The 24,854-nt window shown below is 40.8% G+C and overlaps 1 protein-coding gene across 1 annotated transcript in view; it reads left to right on the top strand.

Moving 5' to 3' along the window:
• The first annotated feature begins 257 nt into the window (after window positions 1–257).
• DNA2 (DNA replication helicase/nuclease 2) overlaps window positions 258–24,854 on the top strand; it is a 45,518-nt gene continuing 20,921 nt past the window's right edge. Inside the window, exons 1-9 of the mRNA XM_021699851.1 lie at window positions 258–364; window positions 1,778–1,960; window positions 2,982–3,165; window positions 6,517–6,662; window positions 11,389–11,520; window positions 16,581–16,800; window positions 19,694–19,811; window positions 20,988–21,153; window positions 23,386–23,580. Of these exons, the coding sequence (XP_021555526.1) occupies window positions 294–364; window positions 1,778–1,960; window positions 2,982–3,165; window positions 6,517–6,662; window positions 11,389–11,520; window positions 16,581–16,800; window positions 19,694–19,811; window positions 20,988–21,153; window positions 23,386–23,580 (1,415 nt within the window). The 5' untranslated portion in view covers window positions 258–293. The remainder of the gene's footprint in view (window positions 365–1,777; window positions 1,961–2,981; window positions 3,166–6,516; window positions 6,663–11,388; window positions 11,521–16,580; window positions 16,801–19,693; window positions 19,812–20,987; window positions 21,154–23,385; window positions 23,581–24,854) is intronic.

The following is a 24,854-nucleotide window of genomic DNA, read 5'->3' as shown; positions in this document are numbered from 1 at the left end:
GTTGGCGTTTCTAAGGAAAGTGCGGAAGCATTTAGTCTGGGCCCGATTATGAAGACTCCCTGTTTCCCAAACCCTAAAGCAAGGGAGCAAAGACTGTCTGTTAAGAACAGCGCCACCCAGGGCTCCGCGTGGAACCCGCGGGGCTGGGAGGGGCCCCTTCGCGCAGGTCCCTTGGGACCACGCGGGGAGGCGCATGCGCGCGGCGCCTCACAAACTCGCGCTTCTTTTTCTCGTGGGAGCTGCTGTGTTTCCCTGATTTTACCTGGCGACAGTTTGCATTCTCCGCGCCTGCCATGGCGCAACTGGAAGAACTGGAGCTGCTGAAGAAGAGTCTCCAGGAAGAGGCCGAGCGGCCGGCGGAGCTGTGAGCGGAGCGGAGGGAGGGTCTGGGAGCCAGGCGGGAGATTTGAAAGAAAGGAGCGGGAGAGGCCGCACCCACGTCTCCGCGGAGCCGGGCTCGGAATTAAATGACTCTGCTCCGGGCGCCCGACGAGTTTCCGGAGCTGGGGTCTGCTTCGTAGTGTTCTCTTTGGCGCCACACTCGGGCCAGAGCCCAAAGACTGCTCACCCAACAGTTCATTCTTTCTCTTCATATCACTTGCCTGAATTCAGGGCGTGCCAGCCACTTAAACGCCCTCGTAAAGGGAAATTGCAAGTGCTAGATGCTTTTCTCAAGGTTTAGTTGGGGAATCTTGTCCCAGGAGAGCTCTCTACCCTCAACTTGGACTAAATGGTTAGGGCAGCTTGACCCACAATCATGGTGTGGAATTATTTTCAATTAATAATAATGATGCTAATTATTGTTTACGGATCTTTGCATTTTGGGTTTTGATCAGCATTATCATTTGCGAAAATCCTTAAGGCATCCCAGCCGACCTTGGGAAATTCATGGCCTGAGGCTTCCTGGAGTAGGTGAATGAGGCGATTACAAAGTAATAGAGCCTAGGGTTGGGTATTACAATTAGAGAGGTAATGACGTTGGATTCTGTTGTACTGTCACTGACAAAGACTGCAGTCAAACTGGAAAGACTAATGAGGGACTTAATGTTTTCTAGAACGATTAGAGAATTCTGCATTGTTTTCAGGCGGCTAGGATTAATGGATAAAAGTATTGTGAAGTTGACTTGCCCATTATAAATAAGAAATGCCTGAGTTACTCTATGAAGGAATGAGCTAACATGACAGGTAGTAAGCTTGCTTTTCTCTGCGAGGTAGGGGCTAGTTGATTCTCACTGAGATTTTATAGAAAGATTTTCTTCATTAAATAGTAGTTTGGAGTAGATGATTTCTAAGTAGGCCTAAAGATTAATGTAACGCTGACTCACAGTAGGTCTTCAGCAAACCACCCACACTATGCTTTTCCCTAACAAATATCCCTTTCATTTACAAAAAGGATAGTGTCCAAGACATTTCCTTTTGCTTGTACTTTGGGAAGGTTTGCACCAGTGGTAGGAATTTGTTACTTAGTATTTTTCAATTTATCCTTAATCCTCATTATCATGGATGTCCCACAGAGCTCCTCCTAAGAACTTATACAGTATTTGGAAAAATCCATATCATAAGCATGTTTTAAATGGCATTACTTCTGGGAAGTTTTTATCATAGGAATTCTGCTGTGCCCTTACTCTCTTAATTTTTACCTATTTAGCTAATGGTCATTATGATAAGCTTTCTAGAAGAAACAAACCTAGAAAATCGAGAAGGTTGGTTTGTAGATAAAGAAAATTGGATGGCTTCTTATTTCATGGTACAGTAGTTGTGTTTGTATATGTTTCAGATTTCAGAAGAAGGTGGAAGCTTCCTTTTCTAAAACAGTTCTGAGCCGAGGAATAGATAACCGGTACCTGGTATTAGCAGTCAATATTGTACAGAATGAAGAAGGAACCCATGAAAAACACCTAATCATCACTGCTTCCCAGTCACTAGAAAATAAAGAACTGTGTATCCTTAGGAATAACTGGTAATTTTCGTGTGACTTTGAGCACCTATCTGGCTTAAGGGTACCATCTTAAAACTCATCACATAGGCTTGTGTGGATGTTGCTGTAATTTAATTGTTAATAAAGGGAGTAGATGTGAACCTGAATTAATTTCATGTAAAAATTGTGCTTGTTACCCCAGCATCTCCAGCTCCTTATTCTGGAACTTGGTTTTTATTGTCATTTGAAAATTAACTACAAAGGGACCTATAAATGACTACTTCCAAAATTTCCCAGTACTTTTTAAGATTGCAGCTTTTCACTAAGAGCAAAATTAATTACAGCATACGAACATTCTTAAACCCTAGATTTCTCTACTCAAGCAAAGTATGGTATGTGAGGGATGAAGGGGAAATGCAAGAAAGTGGAGGTCTAATTTTTGTCTATTTAGGCTCTTTGTCTAGATAAAAATTATAAATATGATTTTATTAACACATTGGGTTTGGCTTCATGCCTCAAGACTTACAGAAACTGTAGATATGCTAGAAGTCTTTTTTTTTTTTTTAAAGATTTTATTTATTTGATAGAGTGAGAGGGAACAGTAGAGAGAGAGGGAGAAGCAGGTTCCCTGCCAAGCAGGGAGTCTGCTTCTCCCTCCGACCCTCCCCCCTTTCATGCTCTCTCTCTGTCTCTCTCTCTCAAAAAAATAAATAAAATCTTTAAAAAAAAAAAAAAAAAGAAACAACCTAATCCATAATTGGAGCTATGTACTAACACTATTAAAGATTTGGTAGCTTTTGCAGTAGATGGTAACATTAAGCAGTTTTCCTTTTTGGTATTTAAGGAAGACCCTTGAGTATTCTCAGGTATATTTCAAAGGTAGAAAGGAGTAGAGTGACTAGGAGTTGATTCAAAAGACTGCATCCTAGTATTAAATTTTTTTGAAAGACCCAGAAATTTACAAATACTATTCCTTCGGATAAAATATTCATTTACTTTTGAGGCTTCCTTAATATGTTTAAATGTAGGAATCTAAACTATGTATACTTTGCTTTGTTCGTAGGTGCTCTTTACCAGTGGAGCCAGGGGACATCATTCATTTGGAGGGAGACTGCCTATCTGATACTTGGATAATAGATGAAGATTTTGGATATTTAATTCTATATCCAGACATGCTGATTTCTGGCACAAGCATAGCCAGTAGTATTCGGTGTATGAGAAGAGCTGTCCTGAATGAAACTTTTAGGGTGAATAATATTAACAGCTAATGTTTCTACAGGGTTTTAGAGTTACAGAGCACTTTTACACTTTTTCTCTTTTTTTTAGATTTTATTTATTTATTTGAGAGAGAATGAGAGAGAACAAGAATGAGCGGGGGGGGGCAGAGAGAGAGGGAGAAGCAGGCTCCCTGCTGAGCAGGGAGCCCGATGTGGGGCTCGATCCCAGGACTCTGGGACCATAACCTGAGCAGAAGGCAGATGCTTAACGGACTGAGCCACGCAGGCGCCCCACACTTTTTTTTTTTAAGTAAACTCCCATGTATCCATTTTGCTGTTCTCAAACATTATTTTGCAAGTAAATGAAAGCTGAGGATCTTTAAAAAATATATCTTTATCATACAAATGAACAGTAATTCCTTAAATTATTATAATGCCCAATTTATCTGTAGCATCTTTTTTTTTTTAAAGATTTTATTTATTTATTTGACAGAGAGAGAGACACAGCGAGAGAGGGAACACAAGCAGAGGGAGTGGGAGAGGGAGAAGTAGGCTTCCCGCTGAGCAGGGAGCCTGATGCGGGGCTCGATCCCAGGACCCTGGGATCATGACCTGAGCCAAAGGCAGACGCTTAACGAATGAGCCACCCAGGCGCCCCTATCTGTAGCATCTTTTATCTTTTTATTTATTTATTTTTTTTAGAGAGAGAGAGTGTCCTTGTGGGGTGGGGGGAGAGGGAGAGAGAGAATCTCAAGCAGGCTCTATGCTCAGCACCAAGCTGGACATAGCTCCATTGTGCAGCTCCATCTCATGACCCTGAGATCATGTGATCTGAGCTGATCAAAAGTTGGACGCTTAACTGACAGCCACCCAGGCACTCCTGTAATGTCTTTTATTGAAAATATCTTTTAAGGGGCTCCTGTATGGTTCAGTCGATGAAGCATCTGCCTTCAGTTCAGGTCATGATCCTGGGGTCCTGGGATCGAGCCCTGAATCAGATTTCCTGCTCAGTGGGGAATCTGCTTCTCTCTCTTCCTCTGCCCCTCCCCCCTGCTTGTGCACTCGCTCTCTCTCTCTCTCGCTTGTGCTCTCTCTCTCAAATAATAAAATCTTTTTTTAAAAAGATATATAGATAGATAGATAGATTTAGATTTTATTTATTTCTCAGAGAGAGAGAAAGAGCACAAGCAGGGGGAACGGCAGGCAGAGGGAGAAATAGGCTCCCCGCTGAGCAGGGAGCCTGATGCTGGACCCATCCCAGGACTCTGAGATCATGACCTGAGCCAAAGGCATACGCTTAACCGACTGAGCCACCCAGGTTCCCAAGAAAATATCTTTTTATTCAGTTGTTTTCTTAGAATCAGTCAGAATCCAAACAAGGTCTTTTTTTTTTGAAGATTGTATTTATTATTTTTTAAAGATTTTAGTTATTTGACAGAGAGGGTGGGAAGGAGAGAGAATCTGAAGCAGTCTCTGCGCTGAGTGCACAGAGCCCGTGGCAGGGCTTGATCACAAGACTGTGAGATCATGACCTGAGTGGATACTAAGGGTCAAATGCTTAACCAATTGAGCCACCCAGGCACCCCTTAAGATTGTATTTTTTTTAAGTAGTCTCTAACCCCAGTGTAGGTCTCGAACCCACAACCCCAAGATCAAGATTTGCGTGCTCCTCTAAGCCAGCCAGGTTCTCTCAAACAAGGTCTTTGTGTTATGTTTGGTTGGTATGTCTCCTGAGTTTCTTTTTTTTTTTTTTTTAAGATTTTATTTATTTATTTGAGAGAGAGAATGAGATAGAGCATGAGAGCGGGGAGGGGCAGAGGGAGAAGCAGACTCCCCGCTGAGCAGGGAGCCCGATGCGGGACTCGATCCCAGGACTCCAGGATCATGACCTGAGCTGAAGGCAGTTGCTTAACCAACTGAGCCACCCAGGCGCCCTCCTGAGTTTCTTTTAATCTCTGTTGGTTCTGCCTTATACTCACCCTCTTTGCTTCAGTGCCATTTGTTGAAGAACCTGGGTTTTATTTTTTATTTTTTTAAAGATTTTATTTATTTATTTGACAGAGAGAGACACAGCGAAAGAGGGAACACAAGCAGGGGGAGTGGGAGAGGGAGGGCAGGCTCCCCGCTGACCAGGGAGCCCAATACGGGGCTCGATCCCAGGATCCTGGGATCATGACCTGAGCCGAAGGCAGACGCTTAACGACTGAGCCACTCAGGCGCCCCTGGGTTTTATTTGTTAAAAGAGTTTCTTCTTTTGGGGTATTTTTTTCTTAAAAGATTTTATTTATTTATTTGACAGACACAGTGATAGAGGGAACACAAACAGGGGGAGTGGGAGAGGGAGAAGCAGGCTTCCTGTGGAGCAGGGAGCCTGATGCAGGGCTCGATCCCAGAACCCTGGGATCATGACCTGAGCTGAAGGCAGATGCTTTAACGACTGAGCCACCCAGGTGCCCCTGGGGTATTTTTTAAATTATACAATTTATATGTATGTAGAAAGCCAAAAATACAGCTGAGCAAAGAGAAAAAAAAAGAAGGAAAAATGCCTAGACATTTTCCAATAGTCTTAGTTATCAATTAATTGTAGTTTTAATTTTTATTTATTTTTTTAAAGATTTTATTTATTTATTTGACAGAGAGAGACACAGCGAGAGAGGGAATACAAGCAGAGGGAGTGGGAGAGGGAGAAGCAGCCTTCCTGCCGAGCAGGGAGCCTGATACGGGGCTCAATCCCAGGACCTGGAATCATGACCTGAGCCGAAGGCAGACGCTTAACGACTGAGCCACCCAGGCGCCCCTGTTTGAGTAATATCTTTCACTTACATGAATTTAGGAGCTATGGCTTTATTGGGTTTTATTTGAGTAGATTATAAAGTGAAATTAGAAAAGAATATGTTAAGCGTTTGAGAATACATTGAACTTTTTCATATAGGGTTACTTCTATTGATTTCAAAATGGAAATTACTGATTTTTAAAAAATAACATGCTTGTAAAATCAGGTAATTCTGAATAGAAGAAAGTGAAAGTTGGGCGCCTGGGTGGCTCAGTCAGTTGAGCGTCTGCCTTCAGCTCAGGTCATGATCTCAGGGTCCTGGGATCGAGCCCCGCATCGGGCTCCCTGCTCGGCGGGGAGTCTACTTCTCCCTCTGCCTCTCCCCATGCTTGTGCTCTCTCTTTCTCTCAAAAGAATAAATTAAATAAAAAAATCTTAAAGTGAAAGTCATCTATAATTTTACTAACTAGAAAAAAAATTGTTTAATATTTTGGCATTTGTCTCACCAGTGCCCTTTGGCTGTGGTGGTTTAATAGGATAGGTAATAAATACGGGATCATGTCTGTTAATATGTCTTGTAGTAAAACGTATGATTTTTTTTTTAATAGAGCTCTGATCCGGCCACACACCAAATGCTCATTGGTACAGTTCTTCATGAAGTATTTCAAAAAGCAATAAGCAATAGCTTTGCCCCAGAAAAGCTACAAGAATTTGCTTTTCAAACTGTTCAAGAAATAAGGCATCTTAAGGAAATGTAAGTAGTTACAAGATGTACTGTAGGTACTATTTTGTTATAGAACATTCTTTCCTGTAATCTATAAGGTATTTGGTTATTAGACTATTAAATATAAATCAGAGTAATACTAGAATGCAGATTCAGGGATGTAGTACCCCACTCCTGTTCTGTGAGGAGCTTCTGAAATTGCAGAATAGAAACTCTTGAGCTAAAAATATCTGGATATTCTGTACACCTGCACAATAGACTCTTCAGCTGCTCTCTGAGAGTGTGAAAAACATTTGGCTTACTTCTAGAAATGTGACATACTGTAAATTGTATGGGTTTGGGAGTCAGATGGACCTAGTTTTAAATTCTAGCTTTGCCAGTTTTAGGATTGAACAGGTTACTTAAAAATTTTGAAAAAGGTGATAATACCTATTTTGCTGACTTTTTGTGACAGTGGAGAAAATATACATAAGCCCACAAATGGCTAATTGTTGGCATTTTATGAGTGACTACATGCAGAGCGTCAACATATTCTGCTGTTTCTTTGTGACTCTTATTGCAGACCATGTTTTTTCACAGAAATATTTTTATTAGGGGTAATTTTGATTTCCAAACTAGTTGTAATGTAATTTTTCCCCAGATGTAATTCTCTTTCCCTGTTTATGTGGAAAATATGTGTTCCAAAATGCCATACAACTGATTTACTAATGACATGATCTATTGTCCTAAAACATTTTCTTTTTTATTTTTTTAAAAAATATTTTATTTATTTATTTGAGAGAGAGAGAGAAAGACAGAGAGGGAGAGAGCAGGAGCAGGGGGGAGGGGCTCAGCGGACTCCCCGCTGAGCCGGGAACCCAACTCGGGGCTTGATCCCAGGACCCCGGGATCATGACCTGAGCTGAAGGCAGACTCTTAGCCGACTGAGCCACCTAGGCGCCCCTATTTTTAATTTTTTGAGGAACCTCCATTTCCACAGTGGCTGCACTAGTTTGCATTCCCACCAACAGTACATGAGGGTTTTTGGGTTTTTTCCCCCCCACATCCTTGCCAACACTTGTTTCTGGCATTTCAGAGTTTTTTTGTTTTTTTTTTTTAAGATTTATTTATTTATTTATTTGACAGAGAGATAGCCAGAGCAGGAACACAAGCAGGGGGAGTGGGAGAGGGAGAAGCAGGCTTCCCGCCGAGCAGGGAGCCCGACGTGGGACTCGATCCCAGGACCCTGGGACCATGACCTGAGCCGAAGGCAGACGCTCAACGACTGAGCCACCCAGGCGCCCCGCCTTGGCATTTCAGAGTTTTAACTTTTTTTGTCATACCCTAATCAACGTACAGTGATACCTGTTGTGTGTTGTATTGATCATTGCCCTGAAACAAATCAAAACCTAGTAGCTTAAAAAAACAAACAAAAAACTTAGTGGCTTAAAATGACAAGTAATCAATTACCTTATAGTTTCTGTAGGTTAGGAATTCAGAGGTGGCTTAGCTGGATGCTTCAGGCTCAGGGTCTCCCATTTGGAGGTGCAGTCCTTTGAAGGGAGGACCTGCCTCCACGATGATACACTCACAGCTGTTGTCATGATGCTTCAGTTTCTTGCCACGTGAGCCTCTCCTCACAACATAGCAGCTGCTACTTCAGATTAAAGGGTCTAAGAAAGTGAGCAAGTAGGAAGCCATAGTGCCGCTTTTTTTTTTTTTTAAAGTAAACTCTGCCCCATGTGTGGGATGAAAACTCACCACCCCAAGATCAAGAGTTGCATGCTCTACTGACTGAACCAGTCAGGTGTCCGTCCCATCAAGTGGAAACTTTTTAAAAAATTCCCAGGCCCTAAAACAACAGGTTGAAAGTTCTTTTCTACCCTCTCATCGATCCTTCTATCTTATTACAGTCCTTAGAACAGATTTTATTTTACTGTTTTTTGTTTGTTTGTTTTTTAAGATTTTTATTTATTTTTTGACAGAGACAGCAAGAGAGGAAACACAAGCAGGGGGAGTGGGAGAGGGAGAAGCAGGCCTCCCACAGAGTAGGGAGCCCAGTGCGGGGCTCGATTCCAGGACCCTGGGACCATGACCTGAGCCGAAGGCAGACGCTTAATGACTGAGCCACCCAGGCGCCCCAGAACAGATTTTATTTTATTTTATTTTTTTATTTTTTTAAAGATTTTATTTATTTATTTGAGACAGAGAGAATGAGAGAGAGGGAGAGAGCACATGAGAGGGGGGAGGGTCAGAGGGAGAAGCAGGCTCCCTGCCAAGCAGAGAGCCCGATGCGGGACTCGATCCAGGGACTCCAGGATCATGACCTGAGCCGAAGGCAGTCGCTTAACCAACTGAGCCACCCAGGCGCCCCAGATTTTATTTTAAATACAGGCTCCACACCCGGTGTGGAGCGCACCGTGGGGCTTGAACTCACAGCCCTGAGATCAAGGCCTGAGCTAAATCAACAGTTGGATGCTTAACCCACTGAGCCACCCAGGTGCCCCCAGATTTTTATCTTCTATGCTTTACCCTCTTGTTAATACCTATAAAAGTCTAGGCTTGAAGATCCTACCTTAAGTATCTTAATAATCTCTGGAAAGACCAGGCTGTTACATGTTGTTTTGCTGTGACTTGGCTAAAATTATAAAGGAGAATTTAAATGCAGAAGACAAGGAACCTAATGTGGGACTCAATCCCAGGGAGCCTGATGAGGAATCCAATCCCAGGACCCTGGGATCACGACCTGAGCTGAAGGCAGACGCTTAACCAACTGAGCTGCTCAGGTGCCCCAAAGGCAACCACTGTTACCAGTTTCTTGCATGTCCTTACACAGAGATTTCAAATGTTTATGTGTGACAGTGTGTGTGTGGGTATGTGTACATATATATTTTTTGTTAGGTAAATTGTAGAATACTATGCACATTATTGTGCACTTAAAGGTTAAGCTTGGTGATCATTCCATATTAGTGCTTACTGAGCTGACTCACTCTCTCTTTTTTTTTTTTTTTGAGAGAAAGAGTGGGTGGGGGGTGGTAGAGGCAGAAGGAGAGGGAGAGAGAAAAACTTAAGCAGGCTCCACACCTAGCCCAGCGCTGAGCCTGTTGCAGGGCTTGATCTCATAATCCCAGGATCATGACCTGAGCTGAAATCAAAGAGTCCGATGCTCAACCGGCTGAGCCACCCAGGCGCCCCTGAACTGTCATTTTTCATTAATAATGGCATAATATTTCATTGTATGAATGTATTATAATTTATTTAAGTATCCCTCTGGCATTTCAATCTTTGCTTTTATTAGCAATTGTATAAGAAATACCTTTAGGGGCCCCTGGGTGGCCCAGTTGGTTGAGCGTCCAACTCTTGATTTCAGCTCAAGTCATGATCTTGGGATCGTGGGATTGAGCCCTGCCTTGGGCTCCGTGCTCAGTATGGAGTTTGCTTGATATTTTCTCTCCCTCTCCCTCTGCTTCTGTCTCTGGTCACTCTCTCTTGCTCTCTGTACCTCCAATAAATAAATAAATCTTAAAAAAAAACAAACCAGGAAATACCTTTATATATCCTTTATTTCATACCTGTGAGGCATATATTTGGGTTAAATACGTAGAAGTAGAATTGTTGGGCCAGAGAATATATGCGCTTAAAACATTTAAAAAATCTTTTTATTTGGAAATAATTTCAAATTTAGAGAAATGTTGCAAGATTAGTGCAGATAGCATCCATATACTCTTTACTTGGATTCACCTGTTAGATGTGTGTAGATTCTTTTTGTAAGATTAAGTAGTATACATCATGGTACATATGATGGGCTTTATACCATGAAGACACTAGTCATAGAACAGGCTGAGCAGGGCCCTGGACATCCTGGTGTGCCCCGTGGGTTCAGGGGCACCCACTGCAATGGGCAGAGCTGGTCTTGCTCACCTTGCCTTCAGGCCTCTTCTCGTCACACAGCCTGGTGGCTGGGGCCTGGCATGTGGTGACATCCGATGGCTGTGTCAGGGGCGTAAGTGCTAAGGTGTGGCATGTTGCTGCTAGCCAAGGACTCTGCCAGATTTCAAGCAGCCTTTTGCAAGGATAACCTTTGCCTCTGGTAGTCTGAATGTGTGATCATTTGGGGCTTTCTTGTATTAGCAGTTGCTCCCCTGAGGAATGTCAGCTTCTCTTTCAGCTTGAGGTTGCCACTGTGCTCAGGAGAAGCAATCTTGGCAGAGCTAGTGTTGCTAATTTTGTCTTCTCTGCTGAATCAGTTCTTTTGGTGGACTGATAGGCCTCTGCTCTTTTCTGTTTTAAGGCTGAATAATATTCCATTCTATGTATACACCACATTTAAAAAGAAGATTTTATGGGGCGCCTGGGTGGCTCAGTGGTTAAGCGTTTGCCTTCAGCTCGGGTCATGGTCCCAGGGTCCTGGGATCACGCCCTGCATCGGGCTCCCTGCTCCGCGGGAGGCCTGCTTCTCCCTCTCCCACTCCCCCTGCTTGTGTTCCCTCTCTCACTGTGTCTCTCTCTGTCAAATAAATAAATAAAATCTTTAAAAAAAAAAGGATTTTCTTTATTTAAAGTACACTCTATCCCCAGTGTAGGGCTTGAACCCATGACTCTGAGATCAAGAGTCGCACACTCTACGTTCTACCAGCTGAGGCTGCCAGGTGCCCCATGTATACATCACATTATACATCCGTTAATTAGTTGATGGATAACTTGTTTATTTGGATGTTTTTGTCCTTATTTACTTTTTTCATATTTATGCTTTCTTGTTTAATCTCTTATTTTGCAGGTATCGTTTAAATCTGAATCAAGAGGAGATAAAACAAGAAGTAGAGGAGTATCTTCCTTCATTTTCTAAATGGGCCGGAGATTTCATGCATAAATACACTTCAGGTGACTTCCCCCAGATGCAGCTCTCTCTGTAAGAAACTCATTTTGTTTATATGGTGTTCATATGTTCAGATCAGGATTTTATTCTGTACCTTGAATTAAAGCTTTTTAAAGGTCTAGTTAGTACAACTAGCTTTTTTGTTTGCTTATTTTATAAATTACAGTCCTGAGTGTCTTTCCAGAACAAAAAATAATCTAATGAATAGAAATTCTACTTTCGTTATAATAAAATCTTCTGATTTTTGTATATCAGTATGTTTTTAACATTTTTTTTTTTAAGTAATCTCTACACCCAATGTGGGACTTGAATTCAAAGATCAAGAGTCGCATTCTCCACCGACTGAGCCAGCCAGGTGCTCCTGTCAGTATGTTTTTTAAATAAAATAACCAATTTGTAAATAGTCTGGGGGTCCTAATTTCATATGCATTTCTATTACTATCCTATATGGACTGTGTCACATGTTGATTGTCTTGTGGATTTGTGCTATCTGTTCAAATACTGGGTTTAACCATTTAACTTGGTTTGGCATTTGGTATTTTATTGTTTTTCCCCTTAAAGAAGCATTCATATAAGTTTATAAGTAATACATTTTTTCCTCTATCATTGTTTACTCATTCAGCAAATATTTATTGAGTGCCTAATATGTGCCAGGTAATGTTCTAGGTGCTGGGATTATCATAGCGGGGGTGGGGGAGGGGAAAGCAGCTGACTTCATGGGGCTTCTATACTACTGAACAAGTAAACAATGGTGGGGGGGGTGCGGACTGTGGTAAATGCAGGGTAGAACAACCTAAGAAGGAACATGGAGTTGGTAGTAGTGGTGGTGGGACATATGATTTCCACTGAATGATTGTGAAAGGCCTCCGGTAAGATGACATGGAGGTGAAGCATGAAGATGAAAGAGGTAGCTGCGCAGCTCTCCCCAGGAAGAGCATTCTAGGCAAAAGCCCCTCGGGTGATGCACACCTGCCAGTGTGGCGGGAGCAGAGTGAGGAAGGAAGGAGCAGAAGTAGCTTTCCTGGGGCCTCATAAGCCATGTGAGGACTCTGGCTGCTATTCTGATTAGATAAGAGGCCGATGGAGAGCTTGCTTGCATGGGAGGGTTGTGATGTAATTTCCTTTTTTTTTTTTTTAAGATTTTATTTATTTATTTTACAGAGAGAGACACAGCGAGGGAGGGAACACAAGCAGGGCAAGTGGGAGAGGGAGAAGCAGGCCTCCCGCGGAGCAGGGAGTCTGCTTCTCCCTCTGACCCTCCTCCCTCTCATGCTCTCTGTCTCTCACTCTCTCTGAAATAAATAAAATCTTTAAAAAAAAATTAAATAAATAAATAGGCACAGCTTCCATTTATATAAATTTTCTTTGGCTGAGACCACAGTGAGAGTGGTGGAAGTGATGAGAATCAGTTGGACTTTAGTCAGAGTTTAGCGGTAGAACTGGTAGTTTTGGATTAGATGTGGAGTGTGAGGGAAAGAAAAGGCAGCAGTGATTCCAGGGGAGAAAATGTGATAAGAAGGATGTCAAGGGAGAATGGTAGAGGAGGATTTGGAGACAGGGAGTTAGACAGCTGTAGTGAGGGTTTATTATATGAGGGACACATAGAAATGGAAGGGTAGCCAGAGGTTTATGTGGAGCTAAGAGAGCTTTGTTGTTGTTTTGAAGATGAGAGGTATAATGTGTTCATATGCAGATGGGGAGAATTCCATAGAAAGGGCAGAAGTCATCATGAGAGATGGGAAAGGTCAGCTATGTCTTGAATATGGGAGAAGGAATGAGAGTATACAAGTGGAAGGGTTGACCTATGGGACACTTATTTCTTGGCGTTAAAATCTCCCAAGTGGACTACTTCATCAAAGATATTTGGAAATTTTACCACCTTTTACATATTGCTAGAATTCTCTGAGAATTTTGTAATCACTTTAGAAGGTTGTTAGCAATGGTTAAATGTCCTGTGTCTGGATTTTATTATTTATTTATTTATTTATTTATTTTAAAGATTTTATTTATTTATTTGATAGAGAGAGAACACAAGCAGGGGCAGTGGAGGAGGGAGAAGCAGGCTTCCCGCGGAGCAGGGAGCCCGATGCGGGGCTTGATTCCAAGACCCTGGGATCGTGACCTGAGCTGAAGGCAGACGCTTAACGACTGAGCCACCCAGGCGCCTCTGTCCTGTATCTGGATTTTAATTATTTTTATTTATTTTATTATTATTTACAACTCAGTGACTTTTAGTATATTTTTAGAGTTCTGTAATCATAACCACAGTCAGCTTGCCAGGATTTTGATATATATTTTAATAATGGTAGTTTAAAAAAATGAGGCTTATCGTGCTTTTAGAATTGGGTTTATTTTTCATATTCTTTTTTTCTGCAGTGGTCTTAAATTTACCAGTAGCTCCCTCCCTTAAAAAAAAAGGCTGTAATAAATGGGTTTAATTTATAAATGCTTCGTTCTTTATTATTTCTTTGGAGCAGATTGCCTATGTCTAGAACAGGGGGTGGGTCTCAGTGCATTAGTCTTCACTGTGATAAACAGATAAATGTTTATTAAGTAGTCATTCTCCTGATTTGTTTCATTGTTTTGTAGTATTTCTGTCATTCTGGTCTCTATTGATTTTCTGTAATAATTACAAACTTAATTTTTGTTCTCTGTTGTTCCTAATTATTTATCCTTGTTTACCCTCCCTCACTATACACCTTTCTGGTCCTTCCTTATTATTTATTTTGGAGTAATTTAAATTTGCTTGAGAATTAAAGTTGTGGATATCCCTTTTCCTTGTTTCAGATATTAGCTTTTCTTTTACTATTTAATTGTTTTAGCATTTTGTCTGCATGTTTTTTTCTTTCGGTTAAGATTTATTCATTGTTTCTGCAGTGATAAGCTGCCATTTTCTCATCGATTCATGGACTTAACCTATTCAGCATATAGGTATTCCATGCGTTGGTCCTGGTGTTACAGGGAGACTAAAACCCTCCAAGAACTCTCTACTGGTGGTAGTTGAAAACATAGACCTGGAGGGCATTGCTTAGAGAGAACATGTAGGGCAACAGAAGAGGCATGGAACTCTGGCAGCTAAGAGTGGGCTGTGTAAGGACAGAGGGAGAGAAGAGTAGAATCCATCGAATGAGGCTGATGATGGACCAGCAAGGAATTAGGTAGCCTGGAACAAGTATATTAGGAAGCCAGGGAAAGTGTGGGATTCAGAGTTGTCTTTGACCTGAAAGGGATTTTTGAGATCAACTCCTAGGTTTCAAATAAGGAAATTGAGATCCAGTGAGTGGTGTGACTAGTCCAGGTTTTATACGAAAAACCAGTGGTGGGGCTGAGTCTACAGTAACAATTCTTGATTCCCAGCCCAGTGTTCTCTCTGTATCTTGGTATAAAGCTTTTTTGTTTGTTTGTTTCAGTTACTTCCAATGGAATCTTGTATGTCCTTCTGTGAAGGAAGCGCTCCTCTGTATTTTAGCTTGTGTCATTTTCGTAGCAGTTTATAGCCATCTTTTTTTTTTTTTAAAGATTTTATTTATTTATTTGAGAGAGAATGAGAGAGAGCACATGAGAGGGGGGAGGGTCAGAGGGAGAAGCAGACTCCCTGCCGAGCAGGGAGCCCGATGCGGGACTCAATCCCGGCACTCCAGGATCATGACCTGAGCCGAAGGCAGTCGCTTAACCAACTGAGCCACCCAGGCGCCCATATAGCCATCTTTAAAGAAAAAAATCTTTAGACTTTAGCACAGAGAATGAGACCTTTAAAGGTCATTTAAAGAGACAACCTGGGGCGCCTGGGTGGCTCAGTTAGTTGAGCGTCTGCCTTTGGCTTGGGTCGTGTTCAGCGGGGAGCTAGCTTCTCCTTCTCCCTCTCCCTCTGCTGCTCCTCCTCCTTGTGCTCACTCTCTCTCTGTCAAATAAATAAAAATCTTTTTTTTTTTTAAGATTTTATTTATTTGAGAGAGAGAGAATGAGTGAGAGAGAGTACACATGAGAGAGGGGAGGGTCAGAGGGAGAAGCAGACTCCCTGCTGAGCAGGGAGCCTGATGTGGGACTCGATCCCGGGACTCCAGGATCATGACCTGAGCTGAAGGCAGTCGCTTAACCAACTGAGCCACCCAGGTGTCCCTCAAATAAATAAAAATCTTTAAAAAAAAAAAGAGAGAGACTTTCTCACCCATAGGTAATTAAGTGTAAATTTTCTTCATCTTCACAATACCATATTCTCAATCAGGTGGTTCTCGAAGGAGTTTTACAGCATTATGTTGATTAAAATCATAGTAGTTAAATTGAAATACTGTCATTTATTCCACAGATCTAGGTCTGAAATCACATTACTTCATTTCCTAGGGGAATGAATTTTATTAGCAATGTTAAAAGTTTCATTACCTATCTTCTATTAAGTATACATGTGACATTTTTTTTAAGATTTTATTTATTTATTTGACAGAGAGAGACACAGCGAAAGAGGGAACACAAGCAGAGGGAGTGGGAGAGGGAGAAGCAGGCTTGCCGCGGAGCAGGGAGCCCGATGCGGGGCTCGATCCCAGGACCCTGGAATCATGACCTGAGCTAAAGGCAGATGTTTAATGACTGAGCCACCCAGGCACCCCTACTTGCAGAGCTTGTAAGACAAATTGCTGGGCTTCACCTGCAGAATTTCTGATTGAGTAGGTCTGGAGTGGGGCCTGAGAATTTGCTTTTATTACAAGTTCCCAGGTGATGTTGATGCTGCTCCTCTAGGCACCACACTTTGAGAATCACTGCTGTAAACGTATGTTGTTGGTTTCCCATCCCTACATTCTCTTTGTATAGTAGAGTCAATAACAGCATAAAGAGAAATGTGCTAAGTGTTCTTTTTTTTTTTTAAATATTTTATTTATTTATTTGAGAGGGAGAGAAAGTGAGTGAGAGAGAACACAAGCAGGGTGAAGGGCAGAGGGAGAAGCAGACTCCCGGCCGAGCAGGCAGCCCGACGTGGGACTTGATCCTGGGACTCCAGGACCACGACCCAAGCCGAAGGCAGACGCCCAACCAACTGAGCCACCCAGGCACCCTGTGCTTAGTGTTCTAATGAAGTATTTTTGTGTTTAATTTTTTAGGCCAAGTGATGGTAATAACAATAATTCAACGTGTAATATTGAAGTCATAAACTCATTGGACATTGAAGAAAGCATTTGGTCCCCAAGGTTTGGATTGAAAGGCAAAATAGATGTCACAGTTGGTGTGAAAATACATCGAGGATGTAAAACGAAGTATAAGATAATGCCATTGGAACTTAAAACTGGCAGAGAATTAAATTCTATTGAACACCGTAGTCAGGTAGGTGTAAGTCTTAATAAGAAAATTGTCTGAATATTTAGTATACTGAAAAATATAGGTCTGCTTTATATATTTTGGTTCAATTTGGGTGATTTTTTATTAAGTTTCATATAGTACTTTTCAATTTGGGATGCATCCAGGCTACTCAAATTGTTTATAAATGTATACATGTCTACAGCAGAAAGTTTTCTCTAGTAAAGAAATACAACAGCTGAATTTATAAGCCAGTGTTGCCAAGTTTATGTTGCCAAACCAAACAGATACTCCTAAAAAAAGAATTCCTTGGTGATAAAAGTTGAAGAAACCAAGTATATTTGGAGATTTAATGATGCATGGTAGCATATTAAAGTTTCTGAGAAATCAGAGTAATATGGATTTGGTTTAGGTATGTGTAAACCCATTGTTTCGGGCGCCTGGGTGGCTCAGTCGTTAAGCGTCTGCCTTCGGCTCAGGTCATGATCCCAGGGTCCTGGGATCGAGCCCCACATCGGGCTCTCTGCTCCGTGGGAAGCCTGCTTCTCCCTCTCCCACTCCCCCTGCTTGTGTTCCCTTTCTCGCTGTGGGTCTCTCTCTGTCAAATAAATAAATAAAATCTTTAAAACAAAACAAAAAAATAAATAAATAAACCCATTGTTTCCTAAACTTAATTTACCATGGAACTATTGTTTTCATGTAATATCTAACATAGGATACTCTTAGAAAACATCAGTCTAAATCCATTCTTTTATTTTTGACTCTTAATCTGATTTTAATGATTATTATCTAAAATGAAATATAGAACCATGTCTTACCATTATGTTAAATTCAAGTTTTTATTCATCTTTTCTTTTCTTTGGTAAACATAACAATCTTTTGTTGTACTTCAAAATTATCTGAAACATTATTTATAGTGACTTAATTAACATAAATCTTTCTTTTCTCCTACCTAGGTATGTTAATTATAATGACTGGTCTTGGTATTTTGGAATTTCATGATTTATGTATTATTTATTTATTTATTTGAGAGAGCGGGAGAGCATGAGCCAGGGCGGAGTGGGCATCAGGGTAGAGGCAGAGAGGGAGAAGCAGGCTCCCTGCTCGAGGTGGGGCTCGATTCCAGGACCCTGGGATCATGACCTGAGCTGAAGGCACATGCTTAACCAACTGAGCCACCCAGGCGCCCCTGAAATTTTATGATTTAAAGACATAAATCCGGGACACTTGGGTGGCTCAGTTGGTTAAGCTTCCAACTCATTTTTTTTTTTCCTTTTTAAGATTTTATTTATTTGTCAGAGAGACAGACAGCACAGGCAGGGGGAACAGCAGGCAGAAGGAGAAGCAGGCTCCCCGCTGAGCAAGCCCCAGGCAGGATTTGATCCCAGGACCCTGGGATCATGACCTGAGCCAAAGACAGACACTTAACGACTGAGCCACCCAGATAGCCCAGGCTTCCAGCTCTTGATCTTAGCTCAGGTCTTGATCTCATGGTCGAGAGATCAGGCCCCACACTGGGCTCCAGGCTGTGTGTGGAGTCTACTAAAAGACAAACAAAGACATAAATTTTTCAACATTTTAATCTTGGAAATCTCCTGGAAAACATACTAGCTTGTTTGCAGGTTGTATATGACTAAGTAACTTGCTATTGTTGCTAAGGTGGTTTCATGAACTGTAAACCAGCTGTTTCTAACTTGTCTTAGATGGTTTCTTTGGAGAGCACCACATAAATTTAATGTAGCTAATAATGACTTATGCTCTGCAAAAAACAGTGAACTTTGTATAGTCTCATTTAGTTGTCCCAGTAACTATGACATAAATAATATGCATTTTAATGTTTAGTTCACTTATTTATTTTTTTAGTTCATTTATTATTTGAAACAGGGAAAATAGTTTCTAAAGACTGTGAACTTCAGAATATATAGTTTGGTTAATTTCCTTCTTTTTTTTTGTTTTTTTAAAGATTTTATTTATTTATTTGACAGAGACACACCTAAATTTTTACTAAGAAAAATTCTATGTATTTTTTTAAAAAATATTTCATTTATTTGAGAGAGAGAGAGAATGAGAGAAAAACACAGCCAGGAGGAGGGGCAGAGCGAGAGGGAGAAGCAGACTCCCCATTGAGCAGGGAGCCTGATTTGGGGCTCAATACCAGGACCCTGAGATTATGACCTGGGCCAAAGGCACATGCTTACCTGACTGAGCCACCCAGGCGCCCTCTGTGTATTTCTTTATTGTGTAAAACTGAGAAGCATAGACAGTGTTCGTGTTGCAGAAGTTAAATATTTGACATTGAATTATTGTGTTATCTGTATTAATTTCTTTCATGTTATTTTCAAAATAGAAATAGCTTAATTGACCTTCTGATTTATTTATTTTCTATTTATTTTTTTATTTTTTTAAAGATTTTATTTATTTGACAGAGACAGCGAGAGAGGGAACACAAGTAGGGGGAGTGGGAGAGGGAGTAGCAGGCTTCCCTTGGAGCAGGGAGCCCATTACGGGACTTGATCCCAGGACCCTGGGATCATGACCTGAGCCGAAGGCAGACACTTAACAACTAAGCCACACAGGCGCCCCTTGATTTTTGTATTTTTATTTTTTATTTTTTTAAAGATTTATTCATTTTTAGAGACAGAGCACGGGGGTTTGTATGTGTGCTTACGATGGGGGTTGCAGAGGGAGAGCATCTTTCAAGCAGACTCCCCCCTGAGCGAGGAGCTGGTTGTGCGGCTGGATCCCACAACCCTCAGATCATGACCTGAGACGAAACCCATAGTAGTCGGTTGCTCAACCGACTGAGCCACCCAAGCGCCCCGACCTTTTGATTTTAAAATTCCAGTATGTGTTGATTGCTAAACACGCATGGATATATGAAAGTTAGTTTTCGTTGACAAAATGTCCAATGTTTTCACAGCTTGTTCTGTACACAGTGCTGAGCCAAGAGAGGAGAGCTGACCCCGAGGCTGGCCTGCTCCTTTACCTCAAGACCGGCCACATGTACCCTGTGCCGGCCAACCATCTTGATAAAAGAGGTCGAGCTGTTCTCTCTTTGCATTTCCTTCTCTGGGTTTTGTTTGTTTCCTTTAACCTTTAGTAATCTGTATATATACCTAAAAATCATTCACTGTACTTGTGAGGTCTAATATAGGTTGTAATGTGTAGTTACGGTTTTATTTATTTGCTTGCTTGCTTACTTATGTATTTTTAGTTGTGGTATTTTTAACCAACTTTTTTTTTTTTTTAAAGATTTATTTATTTATTTATTTGAGAGAGAGAACATGAGAGGGGGTAGGGTCAGAGGAAGAAGCAGACTCCCTGCTGAGCAGGGGGCCTGATGCGGGACTCGATCCTGGGGCTCCAGGAACATGACCTGAGCCGAAGACAGTCGCTCAACCAACTGAGCCACCCAGGCACCCCAGTTGTGGTATTTTTTTTTTTTTTAAAGATTTTATTTATTTATTTGACAGAGACATAGAGAGAGAGCACAGATAGAGTGGCAGGCAGAGGGAGAGGGAGAAGCAGGCTCTCCGCTGAGCAGTGAGCCCGATGCGGGGCTTGATCCCAGAGCCCTGGGATCATGACCTGAGCTGAAGGCAGACGCTTAACCGACTGAGCCACTCAGGCGCCCCTTTTTTAAAGATTTTATTTATTTATTTTGACAGAGAGAGAGACAGCGAGAGAGGGAACACAAGCAGGGGGGAATGGAAGAGGGTGAAGCAGGCTTCCCGCCGAGCAGAGAGCCCGATGTGGGGCTCGATCCCAGGACCCTGGGATCATGACCTGAGCTGAAGGCAGACGCTTAACGACTGAGCCACCCAGGCGCCCCCCCCAGTTGTGATATTTTTAAAAAAAGAATTTTAACAATATACTGTACAGTTGAAAAGATCTTTAACCTTTTAAAATTTTATTATACAAACATTTATTTTAAACTTCCTGTCTTATATTTGGGACATTCTAGATAGCTGTATTTATCCATAGCATTTAGCTAAAAATACCAACTTCATAATATTTACTAGTTATGAGATATATGGTTGTTTAAAAGAACTTATGAAGTGAACAAAAGTTTAAGCAAATATACACCAAAATGTTAAGTTATTCTAGTGTATTGGGAAACATCAATGTTCATTTTATGTTTTTAAATCTGAAAGTTTTACATGATAAAGATATAAACTTAATTCTTAAACACATCCCCACCTTTTTTTCCATAGAATTATTAAGGCTAAGAAACCAGATGGCATTCTCTTTGCTTCACCGTATTAGCAAATCTGCTATTGAAAAGGAGAAGACAAAGCTTGCTCCTTTGCCACAAATAATTGAGGACCAGCAAACTTGTAAATATTGTTCACAAATTGGCAACTGTGCTCTTTATAGCAGGTAAAAACATTGTCTTCCAAAATTATGTTTACTCAACTCAGAATGATTTAACTTTGTTTGTTGTCTGGTCTGGCACTGATGATTTCATTTTAGTGATTTTTCTTTGTGGGTAGTATTTTTAAAATGAAGGGTATATTAAAAAAAACACAGTTCATATTTTGTAACCAGCCTATTTCCTTGGGGAATGACAGAATGCTTTTTAGACTTTTTCCCAAAGTGGTTATTTTAATCTTGATGCACATAGTTTCTGGGGAAATGAAATAATTTTCGGACTTACTGGAATCTGGTTAAGAAGAGTGTAGTATAGGGGCATCTGGATGGCTCATTTGGGGGAGCATGTGACTTGATCTCAGGGTTTTAAGTTTGAACCCCATGTAGAGTGTAACTTAAAAATAAAAAAATCTTTAAATTTTTTTTCTTTTATTTGTCAGAGAGAGAGAGAGCACAAGCAGGGGGAGCAGCAGACAGAGGGAGAAGCAGGCTCTCTGCTGAGCAAGGAGCCCGATGCGGGGCTCGATCCCAGGACCCTGGGATCATGACCTGAGCTGAAGGCAGATGCTTAACCAACTGAGACACCCAGGTGTCCCCAAAATAAAAAAATCTTAAAAAAAAAAAAAATGGAACTGGTATAGGAATTTTAAATATTATACAGCTTTTCTAAGTGATACTTCAAGAATTCTTCTATTTCTTAGTTACTATTTTAATTTTATGCCTTGTGTAGTTAAAAGCAGGGAAATTGGTTCTTCCAGACAGACAGTTTGATATGATTCAACAGACTTGTCTTTCTGTTTATATATGTTTATTTTTCTTTTCTTCTTTTTTTAAGATTTTATTTATTTGAGAGTGAGAGAGAACAGGGGTGAGAGGGAGAAGCAGTCTCCCCACTGAGCAGGGAGCCCAACGTGGGACTCGATCCCAGGACCCTGAGATCATGACCTGAGCTGAAGGCAGAGTGTAACCGACTGAGCCACCCAGGCGCCCCAAGATTTTTTTTTTAAGTGATCTCCATACCCAACATGGGGCTCTAACTTACAATCCCAAGATCAAGAATTGCATGCTCCACTGACTGAGTCAGCCAGGGGCCTATATGTCTATTTTTCTACATGTGGGAAGTTTATTAGCTGTCTTAAGACCAGTCATTTGTATTTATACCTTAATAGGCCAGTGAAAGTTTTGAAGGACACAAAAAAGTAGTTAGATGTAAATACAGAAAAGGAAATAAGATAAAATCAAGACCAAAGTTCCAGTTCAGCCTAAAAATTCCCATAAAGGACTTTTCAAAGTATTCTTATTATTATTTTTTAAGATTTTATTTATTTATTTGACAGAGAGAGACATAGCGAGAGAGGGGACACAAGCAGGGGGAGTGGGAGAGGGAGAAGCAGGCTTCCCATGGAGCCGGGAGCCCGATGTGGGGCTCCCAGGACCCTGGAACCATGACCTGAGCCGAAGGTAGACACTTAACGACTGAGCCACTCAGGTGCCCCAGAGAGTCTGTATCTTTTTTTTTTTAAAGATTTTATTTATTTATTCATGAGAGACAGAGAGAGAGAGGCAGAGGGAGAAGCAGGCTCCCAAGGAGCAGAGAGCCCGATGTGGGACTCGATCCCAGGACCCTGGGATCATGACCTGAGCCGAAGGCAGACGCTTAACCATCTGAGCCACCTAGGCGCCCTCAAAGTATTATATAAAATAAATGATCTCTTAATGCAGAGGACAATGAACTATGGGAAGTTTGGGCCTATAGTACAAGCACATTTTTTGAAATTTTATTCTCTGTGTTTTGTATGCTATCCTATAACATAATTGTTTCTATATAAAAATTCAGAAATTTTGTATTAAGCACAATTGATATTCCACATAATTCTCCATGTTTTTATGTTGACTTTCTAATGGCCCAGAGCTGGATGTACAAATACTGTGATTTTGAGAAATGCAGTTGTACAAAAAGCCGAGACTTGCTACCATTATATTAATGAAAACTAGAGTATACCAAATTTAAGTAGCTATTAGGGTTATAGTCCTTAACGGCAAAATAATGCTATACTCGGTTTCTTTAGCATTTCATTTTGTAAAAAGCCATTTGGCTTATAGAATGTTGAAATGACTTTTAAAGAAAATTAGGACCTGTGGTTATAAGTTACAGTGATCATTATGTATGTATGCTTATTTTAGAAATAACTTCATTTTTATAGCTAGCCAGTAAAATGTTTTATATACATCTCTCTTTAGAGCTGTTGAACAACAGATGGATGACAGTTCAGTCCCGATTGGCATGCTGCCCAAAATAAAAGAAGAAACCCAACATCTAAAGCTTACACACTTGGAGTATTTCAGCCTTTGGTGTCTAATGTTAACCCTGGAGTCACAATCAAAGGATAATAAAAAGAATCACCAACATATATGGTTAATGCCTGCTTCAGAAATGTAAGTGGTCCATCTAATACAGTAAAACTTAAGTAATTTGGATTACCTAATGGAATGGTATTTGGAATTCATTAAAAATACAGGATACATGATATCCTGTCAGATGTGTAGTTTCATATATTCATGCCAACTCTAGATGGCTGTCAAGGAATTGTTTCTAAGTAGAGCACTATTTTTATTTTCAGTAGGTTAAATATGTCTTGAGAAATCTTTTTTTTTAAACTTTTTTTTTTTTATAAGATTTTGTTTATTTATTTGTCAGAGAGAGAGAGAGTGCACAAGCAGGGGAAGTGGCAGGCAGAGCAGGCAAAGGAAGAAGCAGGCTCCCCGCTGAGCAAGGAGGCCCATGTGGGACTCGATCCCAGGACCCTGGTATTATGACCTGAGCCGGAGACAGATGCTTAACTGACTGAGCCACCCAGGCACCCCTAAATACTAGTCTTTAAAAAGTTTATATTTTCAGTGTTTTGATACAGATTCACATTTTCTAAAGTTGGTCCATCTTTTATTTTGTGAGATCTATTTTATTTAAAAAATTTTTTTGTAATTTTTAAATTTTTTTTAGTTTCAAAGGTAGAGTTTAGTGATTCATTAGTTGCCTATAGCACCCAGTGTTCATTACATCAAGTGCCCTCCTTAATGCTCATCACCCAGTTACTCCATTCCCCCACCCATCTCGCCTCCAGCAACCCTGTTTGTTTCCTATAGAGTTCTTTTTTTTTTTACAAGTTGCTTATAAAGAAGTAATTTTGTATATCTTTGCATAGTATTTTTCTTTTTTTGTTTTTAAGGATTTTATTTATTTATTTGACAGAAAGCAAGAGAGAGCACAGCAGGGGGAGAGGGAGAAGCAGACTCCCCACTGAGCGGGGAGCCTGATGCGGGACTCAGTTCCAGGGTCCTGGGATCATGACCTGAGCCGTAGGCAGCCACTTAACTGACTGAGCCACCCAGGCACCCCAGTTTTTTTCTTTTTTAGTATTTCATTGCTTTTGATCCACTTACTTAAAACTTTCCAGAATGAATATTGATTATAATGTGACTTTAGAAATAATTGGATCATTATTTCCTTAATAGTAAATTTTAACATAAGGGATCATTACAGTGGATAAAATTTAAGTCGTTTTTGATAGACCACGTAAGTACAGGGAATATATCAAGTGTACATGCCAACAAGCTTCTGAAGTTGTATTTAATAGTAGTGCCTGAGAGATTGTAAATGCTTAATACTTATTTCTTAGAAGCAGTGGAATTATCAATTTGCTTGCCATTAT

The sequence above is a fragment of the Neomonachus schauinslandi genome, chromosome 6, assembly GCF_002201575.2.
Source record: "Neomonachus schauinslandi chromosome 6, ASM220157v2, whole genome shotgun sequence".
NCBI classification, from domain to species: domain Eukaryota; kingdom Metazoa; phylum Chordata; class Mammalia; order Carnivora; family Phocidae; genus Neomonachus; species Neomonachus schauinslandi.
This window is presented reverse-complemented; position numbering and strand designations above follow the sequence as displayed.